The sequence below is a fragment of the Pleuronectes platessa genome, chromosome 4 (genome assembly GCF_947347685.1).
Source record: "Pleuronectes platessa chromosome 4, fPlePla1.1, whole genome shotgun sequence".
NCBI lineage: Eukaryota > Metazoa > Chordata > Actinopteri > Pleuronectiformes > Pleuronectidae > Pleuronectes > Pleuronectes platessa.
This window is the reverse complement of record NC_070629.1, coordinates 19422179-19447911: the sequence shown is the minus strand read 5'-3', so window position 1 is coordinate 19447911 and position 25733 is coordinate 19422179. Positions and strand designations below refer to the sequence as shown.

General features: G+C 44.6%; 1 protein-coding gene across 1 annotated transcript in view; it reads right to left on the bottom strand.

Moving 5' to 3' along the window:
- unc5ca (unc-5 netrin receptor Ca) overlaps positions 1 to 23652 on the bottom strand; it is a 200208-nt gene extending 176556 nt beyond the window's left edge. Inside the window, exon 1 of the mRNA XM_053421576.1 lies at positions 23183 to 23652. Within this exon, the coding sequence (XP_053277551.1) occupies positions 23183 to 23303 (121 nt within the window). The 5' untranslated portion in view covers positions 23304 to 23652. The remainder of the gene's footprint in view (positions 1 to 23182) is intronic.
- Positions 23653 to 25733: the final 2081 nt, after the last annotated feature.

Here is a 25733-nt window from a genome sequence, read left to right as displayed (position 1 = left end):
AAGTATTTATAATTAGGTTATGGTTAAAATGGAATGAATTAAATCTTCAATTAATTTGCAGACAAAAAATTTAAATTGTATAAATCATTGCCAAGATTTTTTAATAGTATTCATTTGTTTTATTATTTTTATTATGATTGTTAGTAGTGATAATAGTATTTATATTATATATGAATTATTATTATATATATATATAACACCGTATATTGACTAATGTTTTGGCTGTATCTTAAGATCGTAATAAAAATTTCTGAAACTCCCTATAATTGGTATCAGCATTGCGGCAAATATCCATGAAGGACTCTGTAGAACATTACAATACTTATTGACTTATCTACAGTACAATCTATATATTAGTATGTGCAATTTCATCCATGTGTGCAATAATTATCATTTCTGTTTCCTCTTATTTATCTATTTATTCAATATGTGTAATCCCAATTAATTGCATACAATATCCCAACGTCTGTATGTACCATATTTATCTATTCATTATTTCATTAACTTTTAACACAATTTCAATAAAGACAATACACTTTAAAGTGAATCTTGATTCTTATTATCATAACCAATCAAGTACTTTCAAGTGGGTCAATACTTTTAATAGATCCTTAATAGATAGTTCCTGGAGAACCGGGTTCTAACAACTGTAGACGTGTGTAGTAAGAATAAAAGCTAGACGAGTGATGAGAGAGAATCCGACAGCATCTCTCCCTCCATCTCTTCTTGGACTAGAGAACCAACGCATTACGCTGACTGGCGTTAGTCGTCCTTCTCATGCTTCACCATCACTGGCTCGTTCACCTGCTGCTTGGCCGCCAGCCGACAACTAACATCCAATCACATCTGTGTATGTGCACCGTGCGGCATTTATAACCTCGAGTAGTTACCCTGCTAAAACGATCACGCCAACCCGGCCTGTTGCCATGGCTCCCTCGGCTAACCTGGTCATGTTATGAGCTACTTGCTGAGGGTAATTTAACTGAGAAGGGTCATGTCTGTTTCGTGAAGCCGCATTAGTTCCCAGTGGACCTCTCACGTCTGATTGCACGAGAGCTCCGTCAAAGAGCAAAACCTGTTTCCGCCCAATTTAACTCTGCAGCCATTCCCTGTATGTGTGAGGGTTTAACAGCAGAATGAACCTGTACATCAGTCAGCGGCTAAAACTAAAACATAATCATCATGACAAAGACAATAGAGAAGAAATAGTGATACTGTGATACAGACCTCTGCTATGTTTTTTTATACTGAGACCACCCAAGCCTTACCAACACCGTCATTGAGAGAAAGCTACGTTAAGAAAGACAGAGCCGTCGTATTTCCATTCCTCAGCCGGAGCACAAAAAGCTTTATTTTCCTATTAAACTAATTTCTTGTTTGAATATCTGCAGTGGGTGATACACCTTTTCAGCAAACCTGGAGTTCACAGACCCTGACCTCCTCCTCACCTCACTGTGGAAGTCCCCACACAGTGCATTACTGTCATTTAATATTCTCTGCATGCTGTTGTATGGAAGTTTGCTACAAGTTCTAGTTTCTTATTAAAGGTTTTCTGCAGTGAGATAAAAACAAAAAAAAACACGCCACCCCGACAACCAGAAGGCAAACAGCCCGACTGAGAGTCAGAGAGCAGCCGGCAGACAGAGGGAGAGAGAAATTGACTCAGACAGAAGGAGAAAGCCAGAAAAAGAGAGAGAGAGAGAGAGAGAGAGAGAGAGAGAGAGAGAGAGAGAGAGAGAGAGAGAGAGAGAGAGAGAGAGAGGCTCTGCATAGATCACAGCAAGGTAGTCTAATTGAAAAAGGCGAAAGGAGAAAATCATTAAACAAGCCCCACTGGTGTCTCCCTTATTAGATTCCCCTGCTGGTGTCACGGCGATTAAATTCCCCCTTGTTTCCACTAACAAACTCTAAACTCTCAGACAACTTGTTAAGGAGAGGGATTTTCAGAGAGTCCCAAGAAGGATGTGTGTGTCTGTGTGTGCGAGTATGTGTGTGTATTTATCGGTATGTGGAATTGACTGTCGGCTTAAATATTTTGTCTTGCTCTTGCGACAACTTGCGACTAAGAACTGTGGCTGCGCAGTGGATTTAAACATATACGATAAGTGCTGTTGACAGTAATACCGTTTTATTACTGCTATGCTTTACAGCTGCTGTGATGCAAATCCAGGGGGAGAAATCACACACTACAATGCAGGCCTGTCCTTCACCCGGTGCTTGTGTCAATAAGAGGAAAGAAAGACATTGTTTTTGACTGTTGCACGAAATGTTGACTTTTTAAAGTTTCTCTTGAAAACATCTAACTGAATGAGAAGAGCGCTCAAACTTTCCAGTGTTTCTCTTTTGTGTTGTCAGGATTTCTCTCAAGGCACCCGAAGATTTCATCAATCTCCCAACTTTATTGCAGCTCCACTGAGCGACGTGGAGTCGGTAACACATCGAGTTTCTTCCACGATGATAGCACCTATTGAATCATAGGCTATGATGCAAGACGATATAAAAGAATAAAAAAGTTATCAGCATCAGTCATTCGTCCCTAACGGCTGACTGATGTTTCCCAGTGCTCCAGTGTTTCCCATTGTCTAGACTGTACACTCCTAACAGAGATCTCTAGCTGTGGTGCATAATGTTTTCGCCATCCACGCAGTCAGTCAGATATCTTAGTTTCAGCTGCAGCTGTGGCATGCCATGAAGTTCTTTCTCTCACATGATGAATCTGTCACCCTTCAGTCTGTCAACCTGTCACTCGGAGACTGGTGCGCTTGAGCGAGACCTGCATGTGCACCCTGTTACCTCCACAGACAGAGTTAATTAACGCTGAGGATTTGCATCACAGGAAGAGAATGTTTTATTTATACCTTCATTGGCAGAGAGTGGAAGCGAACAGGAGGTGAAGGTTTGCTACACTTGCGTATTCGTGACCGTGGACTACTGTTAGCAGGATAGGACCAGCTTTTTGGAACCATCCCTAAATATATCCCAACATTTCTTTTGCGTTGGTAATCTTTAATCTGGGCCTCTCCAGCATCCTGAAATGCACACCCGACTTTATCCGGCCTCTTGTCTGTAATCTCACTCATTTCTCTCTCCCTCATCATCAGCATCGTAATATTTTCCATCTGCTCCGAGATATGGAGACATAAAGTACGCCTGAGCCAGCACGAACAGCTGCAGGCATCAATTCCCATATATTACAGTACGCCTAACCCCCACGTATTCCCTTTATGTCCAGCCCATCACTGGGTACACTAGACCCCATTACTCTCATTAGCTTTTACAGCACTTGGCTGGTACAACATTTGCATTTGCAGGGAGTCAAGAGGACGGACTGCTGATACAGTACCAGCGGGGCGGACTGAATGGCGTTTCAAATGAACTACAAAATCATGTTGTGCTTATGTGGTTTATATGCAGACCTATAATGCGTATCTGTCAATGTCAAGGCACACTGAGCTGCTGTGTTGGCAGATAACTTCCCTGGAGTCTGAAAAAAAGAAATTTCCTCTCATGGCATGACTTGTTCCAAATCAGCAAAACAATCCAAACGAGTCAAGGAGCTGGCTGTGAGGTAATTTCCCTGCTTTAAAGTGAACGCGTTGGAAGCCTTAACATCAAAGGGATGCACCAGCCAAATTGCCTTCCGGTGCCTTAATACGATTTGACTTAAAACGTCTTAAAATGAGCTTAATTCAGACACTTTTCCTACAGGCTGTACTCACTTGACATGCATTCATGAAAGGCAAAAACAGAATAAGCCAGGTGGATGGAATAAATTCACTCCTTTTTCTCCGACGCCGACAAACTTGTTTCAGAAGAGAGAGCGCCGACAATAGTCCCCGGCTGCAACGCGCGGCTGCCTCTCAAAAAGGTATAAAAACCCGCCGGGACGAGTTTTAGGACAGGGGCTTCAAATAAAATTAAGTCTCCGGCTATAGCCTCAATGTGTCTGAAACCTGCTGAGGTAGTGTATCAATTTCACAACGCAACCCCCCCCCCCCACCACCACCCCCACCCTTCTGTGCTGTTACAGCCGCTCAAACCAATCAAGACGCGCTGTAATTTCCCCTACGCCGCCCACTGCATATGCTGACGAGGCAACACCCGCTGCCGTGACACGGTGTCACAGAAGAACACTTCGGACCAGCTCTAACAGCGTCGGGTTGGACTTCACTCTCTATCTGACCATCGCAACTCCAGTTTTAATTAGCCGCTGCGGAAATAGCTTCTCGTACCCTAAACATTTCTGCAACGGGCTGATGTATAACACCCTCAGCACTTTGTTTTGCTTTATTTAGCAGAAAGCCCTCTTCGTTGAACTGAGCTTAATGTGTTGCACAGTTTGCATTCCTGTGTGTGCAGAGGGTTTGTGTACTCATATAAATATACGCACTCGTCTCCCCGTAGCTCTCTGAAATACATTTACAGCTGGTAGTAAGTTGTCTTAAGTGCCACAGAGAACTGTCTGGGCTGTAGTAATGGGCAGAGTTTGGGCTACAGTGTAAATGCACTGCTTGGTCTTTCTTACATTAATAAGCCCACAACATTCTCTACTAGTTTGTGACTAGTAGAGAATGTGTGTGTGTGAGGGTGTGTGGATGGCTGCATGCATCCTCCCTCACACAAACACACACACACTCACACACATACTCACACACACTGCAGACTAAAGCTCGACAAGCTTAATACCATTATCAAGATTTACAGCGATGCTCATGTGGGACCTGCATCAAAATGGTTGGTACACAGCACAGACGGAACCCATGTCCCAATTAGAGAGGCCGAGCGATGGCGGTACACACTCGTACACAAAAACACACACAACCCCCGTGTCTCCCTATCTTTCTCTCTCAGACACTTCTGCATATTCACAGTCTCTTGAACTTTCTCTCCCTCTCACATACACACACACACACACACACATCAACACACAAACACACCCCACTGTGCCTCTGGCCTTTGCGGTTGGAGAGGAGAGAGGGAGAAAGAGGAGGAAAAAAACGCTGAAACGGTGGAAATAAAGAAAGAAAGTGAGAACAAGACAGAGAATGAGCAAGTGAGAAAAGAGAGAGTGGAGCAGCATCCCAAACAGCTCGAGATGAGCCAGCCACAGCTTCCAGCCACAGAAGGCTCCAGAAGTCAGGGCTGGCTGCAGTTTGTTGTGTGTGTCACTGGCACATTTTCACACTGGACTGGTTTTATGACTTAAATACTGAAAATCTATTGAGCGGAGTGTGTAGCTGTAAGAGTGTTTTCTGTAGAGCAGCATCACAAGGCTCAGTTTGAATTAGAACTTTGACTATTTCCTTGGTAGAAAATCGTTTTTGGGAGCACAGAAGTGAACTCATTAACACGGCCGCCTCACAGCAAAGAGGTTCTGGGTTCGAAACCCAGTTTGGCCGGAGTCTGTCTTTGTGGGATTATATGTTCTCCCTGTGTTTCCCTGGGTTTTCTCCGAGTGCTCCCGCTTCCTTCCACCTTTCGAAGACATGCAGTTTGGGAATAAGTTGATTGGAGAATCTAAATTGACCTTAGTGTGACTGGTTGTTTGACTCTGTGTGTTAATCCAGGGTCAACCCCCCCTCTCGTCGATAAGCTCATCCTCCCCCCAAGCCCCACACATAGATAATACATGGATGCATTTTGAGTTTGGGTATTGCTTGTACAAACTAAAACTAAAAATCGATAATCCACTTCCCTTAACACACTTATTTGACTCTATTTTGTCAATTCAGATTTAATGAGAAATGAAGGCAACATCATTAATTTCTGGGAATGTGTACGTCTGCTCGAGTCCCTGTGCACTAATGTGTGCGAGGGAGCATGAAGCACACATTAATGCATATGCCTGTCTTAAGTGTGTATGCACACACGGGACCATGTGTGTTTGCAGAGAGCGAGGAAGAGCTTTAATGATAGAAGAGAAAATGCAGACCAAGCATCTCCCTCAGCGAGTCTCCTAGGCCGAGGTAACTGCTGAGCTGCAGCTGTGTGGCGCTCGGAAACGTTCGGAGGCGATTTGGACTCTCTGTTCATCGTGATGCAACACACCTCACATCAGACGCTCTGTGTCCATTCAGAACATCTCGATGATTCATTATTGGGTGCCAACGCGTTCTGTAACTCTCCTTTCACAGAGCTTTGGCATGGAAACAAATGACCACTTTCAATATTAAGCTATTATGAATTATTCATGGGCACTAGGCTTTAGGCATGGAAATTTTAGACGGCATAACCTTATGTAATATAAAAACAGCTTGTGCTGAATGGAAATCCACAGAGCTCAATGAATTCTTTTGAAGCCTTCAAGACAGCACTTCAGAAGTTAATAGCATGATAAGACTTGGTTGTAAGTTTCCTTGAAATGAACACTTAGGCCGGGGACCAGCCGACTATGTTGCGTGTGCGGGAGCGTAAGCCTCCATGCTGCTGCTGAGCATTATCTGTAGTTACTGCATCCGACACGTTTTGCTTTCACTCTTTTCATAAAAACAACTGTTTGTGTTTCCATGAGACTTGGTGGAAGGATGTGGAGGGACTCAGCTCAGTGGGCAAAGAGCTGGCAGTCAAAGGGCAACCACACACACGCTGGCAGTGTGGACACATGCCTTCGAGCCAAAGCAGTTCAGTAAGGTAGTGGCCGCGCTCACACAACACAGAGAATGCATCCTGGTCGTTACTCACTCATCACTATAAAGTACTCTGCAGCAAGTCAGCTCACTTATTATATACTGTTGCAGTAAAATAACCTCATTCAGACATGAAAATATGAAACTTTAACTCCTGATGTCAACTTTTATTTTCATTTTTTAAAAGATTTGCCCCCTGGACTGGTCTGTGAAAAATAATAAAAAGGGGCATTTATTTGATAAACGCTCTATTTGAGTGAGTTTGATGTTCCGGAAAGCTCTGGACTAATTAGTTGTGAAATGTGTAGATCAGTGCCAGAACTACTCTGATGTGCGAGGCATTGGTTTGACTCAAAGTGTGGCTCTGGGCGATAAAACAGCTCTATTTTCAGAATCAGACATATGAGTGACGCTGAAGTGATTTTTATAGATCTGTGTAAGTAGTACAGATATGAAATATGACAGGAATAGTGCTCCTGAAGTTGACACAAGCCTTGAGATGTAACATGCATCTCCTCTCCCGAGTTTTACCAGCTTTTCATCTCCTCGTCTCTTCTTTGCACCCCTGCCCTTGTGCTCATTCTTTCCCAGTCCCTGTCTCTCACTGTGCGTTCTGCCTCCGCTCAGTGTTGTCAGACAACTCAGTGACTATTTACCTTTCACAAATTCCTTCTGCCACATTATTTTCTATACTCTTTCGTCTCAGTGGATTAGCTTTTTTTTTATACCTGAAATAATTCCTCCTCTTTTGAAAAACTGTCTACTAATACACAACACGCACACAGACCCAAAAAGACACTCGCTCACAAACTCACAATCTCTACACTCAGACACAAATCCATTCCCAAAGCTGAAGACAACAATCAATGTCGGCCAGTCACAGTTCAATAAGCAGACTAAACAATGTTGCTCCATTATTACTGTCTTGTTTAACCAACAGCAGAAGAACAACACTGGGAATCAATACACTGCCACGCGACAGGGTATGTGTGTGTGTGTGTGTGTGTGTGTGTGTGTGTGTGTGTGTGTGTGTGTGTGTGTGTCTCTGTGTGTGTGTGTCAGACACACTCAGTGGAGCAGCCAGCAAGAAAAGGTCCTTGATGATTAAATGTCCACTTAAGCAGACCTTCGAGACATCTGTGAGTGTGTGGCTGTGTGTGTGTTTGTTTGTGTGTTAACCAATTCTACGCATCCAACGTGGAGAAAACGGTAAATCTGCCCAGATTGATTTTCTACCGGCAAGTTGCAACACTAGGTCTCCATAGCTTGAATACGATCGGTTTTGTTTCCACTGATTAGAGGGTCTTGTTTCCAGTATTGACTGGAGTCAAAGGAGGGCAACCCTAACCTGAATAACACTTTAAAGTTGAGACACCTCTTGGACTTAAGACTTTTTCTAAAGTGGCTATTTGGTTTTTCATTAGCCCTCCCATCCTATCGACCAGACACTATTGAAACTTTCCGACGTTTTCTCGAGGTAATACTTCAACGGTTCGAAGGTTAGTAATGCTACAACCACCACTGGTATTACAACTAAATGATTACATGAAGACGTGTATTTTATTTTCCATTATAATTAACAATAACTGAAACACAAAAGATCTTTTAAAGAGTCTGTCCGATAAAAAACAAGCCCATCGGTCATCTTTGCAAGTAGCTATCGTTATGTCAGATGTTGTGTGACCACTAGTGGTTGTATTGACGATGGCGGACAGAAAAGGGAAAGTAAGGTGATGCAGTATAAAGAGCGACAAAGTCTGAATAAGAGGAGGTCAAAGGTGTTCCACAGAAAACTACTTTTCATTTCCTCAGTGATTTTTCAATTATTTCTTTAAAGAGACGTCTGCCTGTGCTTTCGCCCTGAGCTGAAAATCAACAATGCTTCTTTTATCCACGACCACTCCACAACCTTGAATGTGTGTTATTGCGACCGCGACCACAAAGGTCCACTAACTTTAATGAGGTGCCTTTTTTAACCTAAACAACCATCTAATCCTTGACCAACAAAGTTAATCTAAAAAGTGCATCAGAAAAAGAAAATTGGGACTGAGAAATAGTTTATTTTTTCATCATTTCATTGAAGAGACCCTTGAAGATGATTTTTGATTTGACCACCTGAGCTTCATGGCGCTCCGGTCCCTACAAAGTCTGTGTAACCCGCGGTGGCACCAGGCTGTCTGAAGCTCCGAGGCATTTTGTTATCTTAACTCTCTGCTCTGTAAATAATTCATCGGACACACCTCCCCTCCTGAGCGCTACAGACCAAAAGGGATGGAACTAAAAGCTTAAACAACTTAAACTGAACTCTAGAACAGCACAGTGCGGAGGAAGACTTCTCCAGGAAGGTGAGAGCAGTGCTCTTCCCTGGAATCTGCATCACAGGTGAGATTCAGCTGAGGATTAAATGAGGAGTAAAATCTGCTCGAAAACACTTAAAATGAACAGTGCCGTGCTTTTACTAGCTAAAAAACATAAAATGTCAATTCTTGATCCCCTTCATTAAAAAGGCAATAGTGCTTGGAATATTTTCATGAGATAAGAGTTAATATATCAAAAGCTAATTGTGCAGCAGGTGTTGGTAGATTTAGATTAGATTTGGTGATGGAACATATGGTGACTTGCTGACTGTATTGTCAATGTTCCTCCTCGGCCACGATGGAGCTGCTCCCACAAAGTCCAACCAACCAAATGTCACCTCAGAACTGACAAGTGTGTCATTAGCTGTGAGTTCAATTCATTCTCGAACCACAAATAAACTTTTGTGATTTGACCTGAGGCGGCCCTGCCCCCATTTTCTGACAAGACCTCAGCACTGAGCGGAGATAAACCAAAACCCTGGAGGGGCCCAGAGGAAGAAGCAACACAAATAACCACAGCAACAATACAAGGATTTGGAGGAGCTGGAGAGAGCCGTGGGCATTGCCTGGCTTTAGTCAGCTACTTTCTGCTTCTTTTTGAAACTGTTCCTTGGGTGTGGATGACATTTCTCAGAAAAGAGAAGAGAGGGGGAAAAAAAAACACTTCAAATGTTTCTGCAAAGTTTTCTTCCTTGTGTCTTTTGTTCAAAGTTTAAATCTCCCTTTCCCCTAGGAAGGACGGATGGAAGAAGTAGACACTTGAAGTAAAGTGGAGAAAGATGAGGGGTAGTGAAGAGGAGGCTGACAACAGACAGTCTGAACGAGAAGCAGAGATGGATACGGAGCGAGGAGAAAACCGAGGGAGGCTCACTCACACTTGTTTCATGTTCTTTTGATGTGGTACCATAACCCGCCTGTGACACGATGACACAGGTCTCGCGGCCATTCATCTGCTGCAGAACAAGTAACCCCATACGCATGATGTCATCGGCACAAGTACTAGACGTATAGCTTACAGATGGCAACTTGCCACCCAGAACATACCGCGGAGCATTATTCAACAAGTAGGCTACAATGTCGTGACTGTGTGCAGCTGGTACAGTTGCAACCAATTTATTTGAGGTGCCCGTCCTGCCATGATGTGGCCGTCTTTACTGTGCTGCTGAAAAGCCAAGGCTGGCTACAATACTCTTCAAAGGCTGGAGACACTCGGACAAACATTTGTATAGCAGCTAATGTCAGCGTTGGGAGAAGAGGCCTGGTCACACCGTCTAAAGGATCAAGAATGATCAATAAATGTTTATTGCTCATCATAATATCATATTGGATATTCGAAGCTGGTCCGTCCGGGGTCTTTATGTGTGGAGTTTGCATGATCTCCCGGTGTCCACGTGGGTTTTCTCTCAGTACTCCAGCTTCCGCCCACAGTCCAAAGACATGCAGTTTGGGGATAGGTTTAATTAGAGACTCTAAACTGGCCGTGGGTGGTTGTTTGTCTCTGTATCTTGGCTCTGCGATACACTGGCGACCTGTTCCGTCGCCCAATGTCAGCAGGGAATGACTCCAGCTCCCCCCACGACCCTGAAAGGAAAAGCGGAACAGGATGGATGGATGGATTTATTAAACGACTGGTGTTTTCAGAAGACATAAACCTTAAAGAGAAAATTAATTTTTATCGAGGCTCAGTTTATTTGTCAAAGGGAGGACAATCGTTATCAGCCTGTGATAACAATTAAATAATGCCCTCTCTGGCTGTGGAAAGAGTTTCCCAAGGCCTGAAAGAATTAGCCCGCTAATGTCAACGAGCTTATTTTGCCTTAATTAAAGATGTTATCCACTTGCATTATGCAAAATGTAGAATCCAGTGATTTAGCAACTGGAAACAGACTCAAGTTAAACCATCTCAGCCTACGCAGCTGAATATATAGATGAAAAATATTATTTGAAAAGGTTGAATTCACTCATTCATACAGCACTTCTATAAGCCACAGTTTTATCGTCTCACACACCAGTCATACACCTTTGACACAATCTGAAGTTCAGTATCTCGGCCAAGGACACTTGACTGCAGACCGGAGGAGCTGGAAATTGAACCACTGACCCTCTACCTAAGTGCTATACTAAATCGCTGCAGTGCCCCTCCAGGTTCAGGCACTTGTATAGCTTACCTTAAATCCAGGACAATATAACATTTAAGCTTCATCATAATATTTATTATTATTAACATAATTATAAAAAACACATATTTCCCATCTGAAGGAAACATTGATACCTGCAAAGACTTAATTAAGTGAACCCTCACTGTGACTGTATAGGTGTTATTTTTGTGTCTTTGTGAAACTCCAACTGCCAAAGAATCACACTGCACCAAGAGAGTGACAGGTCACACTAAACCTGCCAAGAACACAACAGTCACTGCATATGGAGACACAGTGACTCTCCCTATGTCTAGTTTAACTGCCAAACTAATCATTCCTTACCACTCACTGCCAGTGTGTGTGTTTGTGTGTGTACGTGTTTGTGTGTGTTGGCTGGCCTGTCTGGAAACCATCTTGTATACTGGTGTTCAACAGGGCAGAGATGCTTGTCCCATAGTGTATTCTGTGAGTGTGTGTGTGTGTGTGTATGTGTGTGCGTCCGGTTTTGGCGGGCCAATCGAGCCACATGTCATTGGACAGTGAGCCAATTTGTGCCGAAAACCGTTACCGCTCCACCAGCTGTGCTTCGGAGAGAGGATGATGATGATGATGATGTTGATGATGATGATGATCATGGCAACAGGAAAATATAAGGAACCCTTTGAAAAGTGCAGGATCAAACAGCCTCGGATATGAAAACACCTGTGTGTCATTTTAATATACTTCAGTAAAGCACTGCCTGTACTGGTAGAATAACCTCAGTCACTGCTGGGACAATCACACAGAGACATTTTGTATTATTTCTATGAAGACACATCGAACTGTGTCTTTGTCTTGGGCTGAAAACAACAAACAAAGTATGTGTGGGCGACAGTAATAACTTGCACCCGCAAACAAGAAACAGCTCTCCATGGCAAAATGTCCAAATACTAAAACAGTCTATTTCCAGTTTTGACTACTGAGAACCAGTGTGATGAAAAGTTTGCTGTATAAAAATGAGCACAGCAGTTTTGTAAAATGTGGTCACTGCTTTCAATCAGTCATGGTGGATTTTTCCAGAAAATGTTGTCCACACATTAACAAGTTAGTTTTACAAGTGCAAGAAAGAGACAACAAAATAAAATGCATCCATAAGAACTCAGTGATGCTGGGAAAACACTGCTTTGCCCACATATGACCCTGATTTAAAGCAGTGCTGCTCCAGATGGAATAACACAGTGCTCCTCATTACTGACTAATTTGTTTACAACATCAAAGTAAATTCTTTGGGAAGAAACGTGCTAAGACCAGGACATGGCTGCAGTTGGTACATTTCTTTCCTCCAGTATCTCCCTGGTGTTACTTACTCAAGAAGCAAGAATTAAAAAAAACAAATAGCATTTAACAGAGAGAACTGCGCATCTCTTTTACAATGCAGCTTGTCTTTTGTTTCACAAACTTCTCCTCAGATAAATCGTGTACGTGCGCCTTTGACTTACATCCAGATTTCATCAGCTGTCAGATCGCAGCAGGCAGTCCCGGTTTGTATCCTCCCTAAACACACACGCTGATGTCATACTTCAACATTTCATGAAGGCGGTTTCAGATGATTCAAACAAGCGTTGATCCGTTTTTTAAGGATGTGTGTTCTTCAAAAAGAATACTGCAGGATAGTGTAAACTCCTGAGTGAATTAGTTTAATCAAGCCTTTCAAAGACAAATTGTTAAATACTTCTTATACAAGAAGCACAGTGCTTTCATTTAGTATCTCAAAAGTGAGGACGAAATAAACTTGACCAATAACAAGTCACTCACATGTGTCAATCGTGAGGCTTCACCCCTTTTTCACGAGAGAATAATTGAATTGTTTTTGGCTCTTCTGCTAACATGGAGGAGGTAGGATTTATAACCTAACCAGACACCGGGGGCCGACCCAGATGATTTGGCTTCCCATCGGAGAGCTTTCAAATCGTAAATCTTTATATAAAGTCTATGGATTTAACCCATTGCCTCTGTGGTCGGAGATAGTCACCAACATCACCAAGGTGAAACCTCACTGTAAAGAAATGCCAAGTACTGTGCTGACTTCAGCCAACCTCCTCCGAGATTCACATAATGAGCAACAATGAACTTCATTTTAATTGAAAGGCAACGAGCGGTGAAAGCAGCGACTCCTTCTGTACCTGCTCTGACCCTTCACTTTACCGGGGTCCTCGGGGATGGAAACACAAAAACCCCAAGCAGAGAGAGTAAGAGTGAAAGAGAGAGAGTGACTTTTAGGGTCAAATCCCTTTTTTAAATAACCGTCGATAAATGTTTGTAAGACAATAGAGCCCTGAGAGCCAGAGGGCTCAGAGGAGCAAGCTAACAAGTTAGCACACACACACACACACACACATTCATCTGTGTGGGAGAAAATCAATGACAACAAAGCAAAGTTGCAACATACTATAAACAGCACAAACAAGTCAGAGGGTCTGTACTTGTATAGCTGAGTCACAACGCTGAAAAACTGACTTAAGCTCCAAGGTGTTTAAGAGTCAGAGAAGATGTTGAATCTCTCAATCATTCAAAACAACTTTAGAGCTTTCATCCATCATCACCCCATTTATTGAAAAGCCTCCTTGCAAACCGTCTTTCCCAAAAAGTAATATCTGATCATCCCTACCGGTAGCTGACTCACAGTCAATGAAAAGCTGGACCTAAAGGCACCAGGCACTCAATGAAGACTTTTAGAGCATAAAAAGGCATTATCAAAATTGAAATACATAATTTTGACAAACGAATATGAGAAATGCAAATGAAAAAGAAGTATATACACGTAATTTGCCAATTTCCACTGGAAAAAGCATTTTATATTTCATTTGGTCTAAATAATCAGCTGGGAACATGATTGCTCTTCGAAAGGGAAAGGTTTCCAACCTTTTTACACATTTCCCTTTGTTATCATTCATATTGCACTTTTATCATTTCACTAGAGTTATTTCCCTATAGGAAGGCCCGTGTAATAAGAATAAATTAACTGTTTACTTTCATACAGAAACGTATGGAGACCAAGGCAACCAAACCCAGAGACAACTGCCTCAGTCTTCTCACATCCGGTAAAAATCCTGCAAGCATCGCTCAGACCTGCTTTACAGACGAGTTACCAAGCCAAGTCAGTGTATCTCTGTGTCGTTAGTCCGGAGGCGGCTTGTCTCATGGACAAATTACACTGTTGAGTTTCAGACCTTGGTCTTGGACAATGTAACATGAAGCTGTGCAGTCATTTTGAATAAGAAAATCCAAAAGGCTTCTGGGTCCTCTGTATGAATTTCTCAAACACAAACAGACCTAGCAGACAGCAGTGATGCAGCGGCTCACCACACAGCCACTGCATCTTCCTCCATTTCTGTCTTTACCGTTTCTCAGATTCAATTTATTTCTCCAAATCACATCATACATTATCTCAGACCCGACAATAGTGTAGCACAGGACTCTCAACTTGTGTGAGGGCAACGCTGAGATATCCGTCCTCCGTTGACATGGCATTGGAGTAAATGACAGTGGAATTCTTTCCGTGAATTTGGTTACAGCCCTATCATAGAGACACCGAGAAGAATCCATCTGGCTGGTGTTGAACTGCAGGGCATTTGCTCACGGTCATGCGTCTTGCTACAGACAGTCACCCAGAATCCCCGGCTGCTCGCGAGCTGCTGGAGGGGCTAAAGAAGCTACACTGGTACCGACTGCACGTGGGGACTGGCTAATAATAGCAGCAAATGATCTGGGTACCACAGTGCGGATTTACGCTTCCAATCCGCTGAGCCTCGCCTCCACCGGGGCAAGGAAATGTATTAACTGTACCAGTTCGTACCACCAGAGGAGACAGGCGGAGCTAGAGGGAGACGGAGAGGCCGTCGCTAACTGCTGAGCTGGAACAACCCGCAGATACAGTGTGTAAAGAATCAGAGCTAGAAAGATTACATTACATTATGGAACCTTTAAATTGAGGGCCCTGCAAACGATAAGGCCTCTGTGTGACTTTAAATTCGAGTGAGGTTAAATTATTCAGTCAACCCTTCTGCCATCATTAAATCTCTTCCCTCTTCCTGGAAACTGTGATTAATCACTAACCCATCGGTCCTTCCCTGTCTCGCACCGGGACATGATGTCCCTCTGTCCAGGTCACTATACGTCTCCTCCTCCTCCTGCTTGTTCAACATGGCTCTCCAGTGCAGGATCGCTTCTTCTCCTGGAGAGCCAGATATTTCAGGCGGCAACATTTCTACAGTGGAGAGTCATTATTCTCTCCCCATTCTCCCCCCCCCCTCTCCACTTACATTGCACCTTCCCATACCTGCTCTCCTCTGGGGGAGGAGGAGGGGGGGGGAAAAAATGCTGCGTGCATGGATAATTCTGGAAAAGAGCGGCGCGATATTTCATCCCCACGCGCACACAATGTACACACAAAACATGCCCGCTCAGCAAAGCTACTGCCCATATTCATTAGCCACTTAGAATGCTGTGTTCAGATGAATCAAAGCAAACTGCTTACACGTAATCTTGTCACCCGCCGAGTAAAATATATTGGGTTCCTTATTACAGTTGGTGCGGAGCCAACTTAAGTGAATGGACTTGTTGTACCGTATGTAGTGTGTCTAATGTACAGTGTGTGTGTGTATGTGGTTTGTGTGTCTAAGAACTGATCATACACAAGAATCTCTTCACTGAACTGTACAAAGTTTCAGTTGTTTGTGTTTTTGCTTGCCTCTGCATGTGTATCAGTGTGTGTGTGTGTCTCTGTGTGTGTGTGTATGTGTGTGTGTGTGTTATGTCCTTGTTTTTCCTAACCCTGCATAGGGTGCAGTACAGTAAATTACACCATGTATACAATAGAATAGGCAACCAAAAAGCTTTTTATAACGCACGTTAAATCCCGTTTTTCAAAGCATCCCACAGAATTACAATGTACCCCTCTGAACACAGGCACGACTTGTGTGTCTGTGTGTGTCCATGTGTGCAAAGTGCAGACGCAAGCCTGAGAGGTAAAAAGTCACAGTGGTGATTATAGTAATTATGGTTTCAGGTTTTTGCATATTCCTTCAGATGGACCACGAGATTACCAGACAGTTTGGCACATTCACGGAGGGAGCGAGTGGAGGAAAAAGAAAAGAGTTACTGTTGGGGTGAGCGAGGGAGGGGTTGGATTGAGGGAGCAAGGAGGAGTGGGAGAGAGAGAGAGAGAGGGAAACTGGCAGAAGAAGGGAGGATGTGAAAAGAAGACCAATAGAGAGAAAAACCACGGTAACAGAGGAGAGAATGAAGTGGCGAAAGATACGAAGGAGAGAAAGACTAATCCTGGAGGCTGCTTCCCCACGCTGCTCAGCCCGCTTGCTCGTGCCCTCCTCCTCCTCCTCCTCCTCCTCCTCCTCCTCTCCCCAATCCTCTCTGCACACGAGGAGTTGTATGGGCTTTTACAGTGCGGCTTTGTTCCCCATCAAAAAGGAGCGTGAATGTCAAGTTCTCTTTACTCTTTTCGGTACTTTTCTTCTTCTTCTTCTTCTTTCCTGCCACTTCACCCTCTCTCCATTTCTCATTTTCCCAGAGTCTCTGCCCCTAACCTCGTCCCTCCTGTCTTTTCTACTCCATCTCTCAATAGAGGACAATGCATATAACAAGCTTTGCATTGAAACAAAAAAGGATCCGGGTCCCGGGCTCGTGGACCCCCTGTCGCGGCACGTCGTCTTTTCTCAAAGGGGGCTTAATTACATATTCATGGTGACACAAATAAGACTCTGTTGCTCCAACACACAAACACGCCACTCAGCCAAAACACCCAGCACCCATCTGCTGGTCGTGTGTTGGCCCTCGAGGAATTGTCCCATCAAACGGAGCACACGTATGTGGAAATGTGTCGTTTTGGTCCGTGTTTTACTCCGAGCGTGTCTCAGTAGGGACACCTTTACAATCCAGAAATCTGCGAAACAACATGTGAAAACGATACAGACAATTTATCCCGAAATCTGCAGCCTGTCTTTAATATGGGCGCCATGAGCAAAAAACTCTGGAGACGTGGCAGATTGGTGCCTTGGCACGACTCCAAACAAAATGTCAGAGACAGACATGGGAAGGGACGGGGGATTAAGCGGAGTAGGGCGGAAGTTGGTTTCTTCACACAGACGGAGGAGCAAAATAAAGTGTCCCCGGTAATCGCTCGTCTCCAATAAGTGCAGTGTGCTGCTCGTTGTTTTTGAAGCAAATAAACCAGCGCTAGCTATTTACTGGAGGTTTTATGGTATCAAATAAAAAAGAATATACGGACCGTGAAACGCCTAAGCTGCTGGCTAAGAGGCAAGGCCTTAAAACAAAGAGATGCAGGGTGAGATTTCAATGGGGGACAGCTGGCATGGCGTGGAGCTCCTTTTCTCTACCTGTCGCTTTCCTTCCTTCTTCAGTTCCATATATCAGTATTGGACGCACACATTTGTGTGTGTGTGTGTGCATGTGTCTGCAAACTGTCCCTCCCGCACTCTGAATGATGAGTTCTGTGCCCACACACACACAAACACACACACACACACAAGAAGTCCTGCTGCTTGCAAGCTCCATTCAGAAGGACAACAATATGTCCACTGTTTGGGCCACACTCTAATTAAACAGCGTAAATCTGACTGGAGAAAGAGACGGAGTGGGGACAGGCAGCAGCAGAGGAAGAGAGTAATAAAAAAAAAGAGCTAAAAGTGAACGAGGCGAACAGAGCGTCCGAGGTAGTAAATGGGAAAGAGATGAAGATGAAAGCAGGACAGAGGAAATGAGTCAGAGAGAGAAATCGGAAAAAATGACAGCAGAGAAGAATAGAGACGACGGACAACAGTGCAGAAATCGGTGGCCTGATACTTCACTGAGTTCAACTGTTTATTATGGGGATTAAAAAAATCTTACATTTACATTTAACAACTTGATTTAAGTAATTTTTTCCGTGAAATATTTTCCAATAGGAGAATAATAGCTTTTAGTTGTTCCATGACAATTATTTTTTCTTTTTTCTCTCTAAAAGAATTAACTAAAATGTATTTTAATCCGTTTTCTTTTTGGGTGACTTTAAAAGAGAAAGAGAATTCATCTACATCTGTAATAAAAAGACTAAAATAGGATTATAACTTTTTACAGTGCAGGACTGCATAGGACCAGTGGGAACTATATTATAGGCCATTGATTGGGAACAAACGGCTTTCTCTCTCTGAGCACCAGCCCCACACAGGCACGCACACACACACACACACACAGCTAACTAAAACAAAAAGCCTGGAAACGAGATCCCCAAATGAGGCCTTAGGTTTCGAAGGCCATGAAAAATTCATAATTCCAGATCTTTACATGAAACTCTAGAAGGAATTAGGCCTAACAGCAGGAGACGCTGGGAATCGGTTTCAGAACATTTAGCTTCTCCCCTCTCTGTTTCCTCCTCTGCCTCGTTCAGCTCTAGTAAACACGCACGTTCAAAAGACACAAATGCAAAACCAGACACACACAAACACACACACATACTGGTAGACACACACTTGCACAAAGAGGCAGATTCTAGTGCCATCCCGGGTTTTCCCCTGCGGAGAATGAGAGATGATAAATGGTGCGAGTGAGTTTTTCGACGCAGTCTTTTGAAAACCACACTTATTCAAGAACCGGATTTTACCGCTGTTCTCCTCAGATGATAAACATGCCTGCAATTTCTTCTGCCGCTATACAAACAACCCATGTCCGGGCCCTTGATTCTTGGAATAGGCTTGAGCTTTAATTGCTACATGTTTCTATTTACCATACATGAAATGCACCGAAGAGAAAGGTCGGGAAACAACCGTTCAGCAGCGACAACAGATTACAGAGTGAAACGATAGAGACACAAACTGATAGAGAGATGGGAAATAGCTCATCCCTTGTCAAACACAAAGTCTATGATGAGTAAAGAAGAACAAAAACTTTCAGAAAGGACGGAGGCAGAGAGGTCGAGGGAGATCTGCCATCACTGGGCTACAGAGAGCAGCAGGAGGGTCTCCTACACAAAACAGCTCCAGACAGTCAAAGACTTCCTTTCACACACTCTCCTGAACGCCTGTCCAAGCACACACACACACACAAACACACTCTGGTACGTTCACACACACAGTGAATGCAGACAGAATGCAGCATTGTTTGACGAGAGAGATATCTTGCTGTGTGTGCGTGTGTGTGTGTGTGTGTGTGTGTGTGTGTGTGTGTGTGTGTGTGTGTGTGTGTGTGGCAGTCAATCAGCTTGTCAAGTCCTAGTGGAGTGATCAAAGCTGGTACAAACCACCCAGAGAGATCTCTCCCTCATCCATTCATCTGTCCTCTCTCTCTCACTCTGATGCAGAAACAGCATCGAATTCACCACATAAAAACCTGCTCGGCCAATCAGACTGTGCTGGCAGGAGCGGGGCAGCCAATCAAGTTGGCCTATTTTGTTTGCAATAATTCCCAGCTGTCCCCCTACAAGCACTGAACCCTGGATGGCTGCAGTGCACCATGGGACAGGATCAGAGCATAATGGGAGACGGCGTGGGAGCTCTGGCAATATCATAATGCCAAGTGTGTGTGCACGCACATACACACACCATGTGAGCTCTGCTGGACAAACTGTAACGGTGCCAAGTTCACACACACATGTACAATATCGCAAAATCACCCACATGTCGACATCCTGACGCTTACACACACACACACACACACACACACACACACACACACACACACTACATGACTTCTTTGAGAACAACCCCAAGCTGCCAAGTTCATGATCGCAAACACACACTCACACACAGACACACACCTCACAGCAGCACGTTCAGTACATCTTCACACCTCTGCACTACCAGGTTCACAAATACACACCTACGCACCAACCCCCACAACACGCACAACAAACCCTTCCTTTCTGGACACAGAAGCTTCGACAAAGGCCCACACACACCCACACACGTCTTTCAAACTGTGTTGTTCTAAATGAGCTGTGTGGCTGAATAATATACATACATTTAAACAAATCCTCAGATCCTAGAATAGAACAGTGTTCAATCTATGTGCCACAGAAGTGAGCGTGTGTAACCAGAGTCCGACAGACAAACCATGAAACATGAAATGACAGAGACTGTGGGACCATACAAAGCGGAGACACACCAAATGTTTAACAGTAACAACCTCTAGCAGCTGAATTGTACAACCTTCCTAAACCGCAGCTTAGTGATCATAATAAACAGGAGGACTCCTCAGACTACGTGGAGCGATGCTGACACCCATTCATTTCAGATCCAATGTTACCTAATGGCTTTTTAAAAGGCCTGAGGGTGGGGCTTAGTCTGAAGGCCGACACACACACACACACACACACACACACACACACACACACACACACACACACACACACACACACACACATGCACGCGTTCAAGTCAACACGAGAGGATCTGAACAATCACCTCTGTATCACAGTTTGTGTAGCTCTGCAGAGAGTTGTCCACATGACACTTTAATGACAAAGAGTTAAATAAAAAATGTTTAATTAAATGCTCAGGAGAGACCTGGATATAAAAGAAAAAGAACTTGGATGAATTCAGGCTGAATGGGACGATTGTGCTCAAAATGGATTTTAAATAACACTTTTGGAGGGTCACCATCATTCTCCATTAGATTTGAATCCTCAGCAGCAACAGCATCATTTCACCATCACCTTGATTACATTGAGTCACAGTCTTGGTTAAAACAACCATTTCTATGTCCCTTTTCAAATGCACATAGAAAAACATACTGCTTTCAGACTCTCCCAGTTAAAGTGGCGAAGTTGTGTAGAGAGTTTGTGGTGATAAGAGTGTCCGGGGTGGTGTAAACATGACCATGTGATCTCCGCAGCGGAGGTCATACATCACTCTCTGCCTTTATTTGCTACACCCGAACCTCCCGCTGGGTTGAGCACATGTATAAGACAAAGTACCTGGTAGAGTCCCGACCCAATTCTCTCCACTTTACCCGCAGTTCATGTCTAAAAAAAAAACAGCAACAGAGGGATTTGCTCCCAGCTCTCCACCTGAATGGACTGGGAGTCGAGTCTGGCTCTGATGCACAGAGAGGATCAGCTATATAAACAAAGCAGGCCCCCCCCCCCCCCAGCTCGGTCAATGTGTTTGTGTGTTTTGCCCCATTCAATAGAGCAACTCGCCGAGTGACTCCTCACACAAAGGGGACAACTTCAGAGACACGAGTCGAGTTGTTTGGAGCGGAGACGATAACAGACACTAGCACGGCAGACACACGTGCAGTGCTGGGAGGGAGGGGACGGGGAAACTGGAGCAGAAGGAGGGAGAGGTGGAGGGAGAGGTGGAGGGAGAGGCGGCGGCACTTTTCAAAGAGCGGGCAAAAAAAAAAAGATTGAGGAGTTTCATCTGCCTGGAGAAACATCACCGGCCTTACGTTCCAATTATCAGATTTCTCTACACCAAAGTCAGATTGAGTCGCATGTCGGTGGCAGGGAGCGATTTATCAGAGTTAGGAGAAAGTGCTGCTCAAATCGTGGCCCTAAATTGCTGCATATTGATTTAACAGTAAAGCAACAGAGAGCGGTCATAATGAATATTGGTGGGTGTTGCTGAAATGCTGCTCCCCAAGGCAACAAGGGCGACATCATGTCCTATTACGGCCCAAATTCCACACACACACACACACACACAAACCACGCAGGCCAATGAGTAAAGGTTATTGCACTTTACCGACTCCTTCCTGCTGCAGACCTGGCAGCTCACAGTTTCCTCTCATGAGGCGCTCAAGTGGAATATCAGTGGTATAATGGAGCGTAAAGTTTCAAGTAACACATAAATCTTGAGGGGATATTAGAATATTACAGTTAATAAGGGATGAAATCCACAATGAGCGCCCGGTGATAAGGTCAGACTTAAGCGAGTGGGGCCGTGACAAGGGGAAATGTGGAGAGTTAATCAGCTTGATAAAACAACATAAGGGTTTGAGTCCTTAACATGGGTGAACATGAACAAGTTGCTCCCTGCAGGAGGTCACAGGGAGTGTGACGGAGAGCAGGATCTCAGACAGCAGCTTCTCACACTGTGACCCTCTGAGGGAATAACAGGTCTCACTCCAGATCAATCTTAAATTCCTCTTGTTCTTCACTTGCAAAAACACAACACAAACCTAATATGTGTTCGTGCACGATATGAGCTCTGTTTAGATAATGATGGAGAGCTGAGGATGTCTTATCCTGAAGTTGATCCCTGGTGTCTGCAGCGTGTTTCTCCTGCAGACTCCTGCTCCTCTCCTTTTGTTATCAGACGTGTATAATTGGCTTCATGCTCGCGGCGGTTTGTTCGAGTGTTTGTGACTTCTGATCAATTTTCCAATCGAAGCAGCGAAGCGTCGCCTCTATTTTGCAAAGTGCTCCTGCAGCGATGAGACATTATAGTTGCCTATAGTTGGGGAGGGGGGGGGGGGGGGTCTTTGTGCCCTTCACGGTTCAAACCTTCATTTACCTGCAGCCTCGGAGTTTGTTTTACCAGTATATAAATGAATCTGTCATAGAGCTGAGGTCAACCCGAGCTCCTCGGGAGTTTCTCTGCAGGTACATGGATGTATGGGGCTCACTGTTGGGAATGGAAACCTTCTGCTTGCACTTTATTTGTCCTCATCGAGTCCAGCTCATATGAGGCCAGTTGTCTTACATTAATGAAGCCTGTGTTTGTCGTTTCGCGCAGGGAAACGTGGGCTGCGAGTTGAGCGGCGCAGTTAAAGCGGGGTAGGAAATGCGCAAACAGACGTGATTGACACGTGCAATAAATAAACGTACACAACGCGCTCACCCTGCACCAGACCAATTCAAATGGAATATGGAAAAGAAAAGAGAAAGTGCAGCCTGCCTCCTTTGCAAGGAGCTCATCCAGCCGCTGCGTGTACCACCCGGCATACCGCCACTAACACACACACACCACCACATCACTGGGAGGAGAGGGTCCACAGCTTCCAAACAATCCATGGGACTCTTATTCCCAAAGAGGGGTCTGACCGAGGAGTCATCCTCCTGCCTTACCTTGTCCGACTCCTGGCCGCGCGAGCACCAGGAGGAGCAGGATCCCCGGCGCGGCGGCGCACATCCTCGCCGAGCCGCAGCGCTCGCGTCCTATTCCACTTCTCTGTCCACTTTTCCCCATCAGTGCAAGCGGCGCGTAAAACACATAAACACGCACGAAAAACTCCCTCGCCCCGCACGGTGGGGAACGGTGAAAACTCCTCTCTTCCCCCCGCCACCACAAATCTCCTCCACCACTGGGTCCGCGGATCAGTCAATCGAGTCCCCCGGAAAAAAAAAGCCCCAGGAAAGGTGCGGGTGTAGGCGGGTATAGTCCCGGTGTCTCAGTCCCGGTCTCAAGGTAGAGCTGGGAGAAGTGAGAGGTGGTGGAAAGTAGCCACGGGTCCCTCCACTCGTGTCAGTGGCACTGCCTCCTCTGCTCGTCTCTCTCTCTCGCTGTGTATGAGTGCGCGCTCCCTCTCTCCTCCAGACTCCCCGTTTACGCAGAGAGAGAGAGTGGGGGAGAGAGAGGGAGATAGAGGGAGAGAGGGGGGGGGGGATGCCACCGCCCTCTGGCTACACTAGACCCCCTCTCTACGATTTATAGACTTTAATGACAACAAAACAGGATGGAATTAAAATCTCAGTGAATTAATGCGTAATTGGCGAAATTAATGACAAGGTGGGACTTCGGTTCCACTGTCATCGCTGCACACGTTGAGGATGAAGAGCTTCTCTCCCTCTTTCGCATCTTTTACTCAATCTTCTATGAGTTAAAAACAAACCACATCAGATCTCCCTCAGACAGATATTTGACTTTTACTTGCTCGGATTTGTCCTCTATGACTTGTCGGTGACTTCTAGTCCACAGTGTCTTTCTGTAGCGTGCGCCTGTGCGCAACTGGAGCGCTGCCGGTGCGGAGCAAAACAAGGAGCCACGTTTCTCCGAGAGCTCAGCGACTGATGTCTGCCCCCTGACGGCCACATGGACCCTGGATTCGTGTTTGCGCGCGCGTGTGTGCGTGCGTGTGCGCGTGTTTGTGTTTGTGTGTGTTTGTGTGTCCAAAAGACTCCATCCACATTATTACAGGCACAGTAGAACCAAAATGATGTTGGCTAAAAGAAATTATATAAACATTATGAAAGCTGATTTTGTTTATCTTGGTTCCTGTACACGTGGATTACATGGAGGTCACCATCCCAACTATTGTATATTCATCACAATGACAAATGTGAGGTAGTGTTCATTGTACAAGAGGTCTTTCACTGCCGCCGCATCCAAATGATAGAGGCTACACTGCAAGAAACAATGATCCACGTTCCCATCACTGGGAAAACATGCAGTAGCCAGAGCTGCTTGAAATATGGCGACCGCGAGTCTGTGTCACTGTTATGATTCCACATTTCCACAAGTTTATAAAAACACAATCATATGTAAATCTTTGTTTGTGCACCTCATCTCTTTCAAAATGAAAAAAGCTGATATGATATAAACCTACAATTGCCCCCCTTGAGTGCTCATGGGGAACATTTGAGTTGACCGATGAACAACTTTGAAACAAGCCTAATTTCATTTGAATGTGTGTTTGCAGGACACACACACACAGACACACACACAGTCGTCTAGCTAACATAACTCTCAGCTGTGTCGCTGCACAGTCATTTGAGCAGCACAGCCCGCATCATGCATTGTAAATGGCAATAGTAAAATATGTGCTCGGTGCCATTTGTCACCACAGCAGCCCCACAGCTCAGTGACTACCACTGGAAGTAGCTGCTACCCGCAGGGACCCGTAAAAGCCTTTTTATTCTGCCACTTTATTGGGAATGGGAAAGCAATAAGTAACACAGGAAACATATGGCACTCTTGGATATGGATCAGCACTAGCAACAGTCAATGGCGATGGGGGTTTTCACAGTTCCATGTGGTAGAACAATGTGTATATATATATATATATACTTTACTGCCAATGAATTCAGTGTGATATTTAAGTGGTGCATTAAAGGGCGGTTGGCTTAAAAAAATGTTTAGGTTAGAAACGCACAGCTGAAGCTCCGACCAGCTCAAACTGAAAACAGTTTTTTTCTCAATGTTGAATGTGAACCTGGTTCCTCCTCTTCCTCATTTCAAACGGCTCTGAATGGGAAATATGCAAATTAAAGAACTCCTCCACTTAAGCTGAAAGAATACAGATTAATGTGTGGGTATGTGTGTGTGTGTGTGTGTGTGTGTGTGTGTGTGTGTGTGTGTGTGTGTGTGTGTGTGTGTGTGTCTGCCCGAGAGCCCAACACATCCACTTTTAACTAACCTCCCGGAGGACTTTGTCGCGCTGGCTTCATCTCCCACTGTCTTTGAATGTTAGAATCATCAAAGACAATCCAACATCACTTTATTCATGTCGATCATTATTACCGAGATAGATATAGAGCGTGTAGAAAGTTGAACATATTTTCCCATTGGTTTTCTGAGCCTGTAACCCGTTGCATCAAAGACACGGTGATAATGAGAGGGGGAGACAGAAGTGGAATAAGATATTACAGGATATCACCACCTTCAGAATGCGGAGACGAG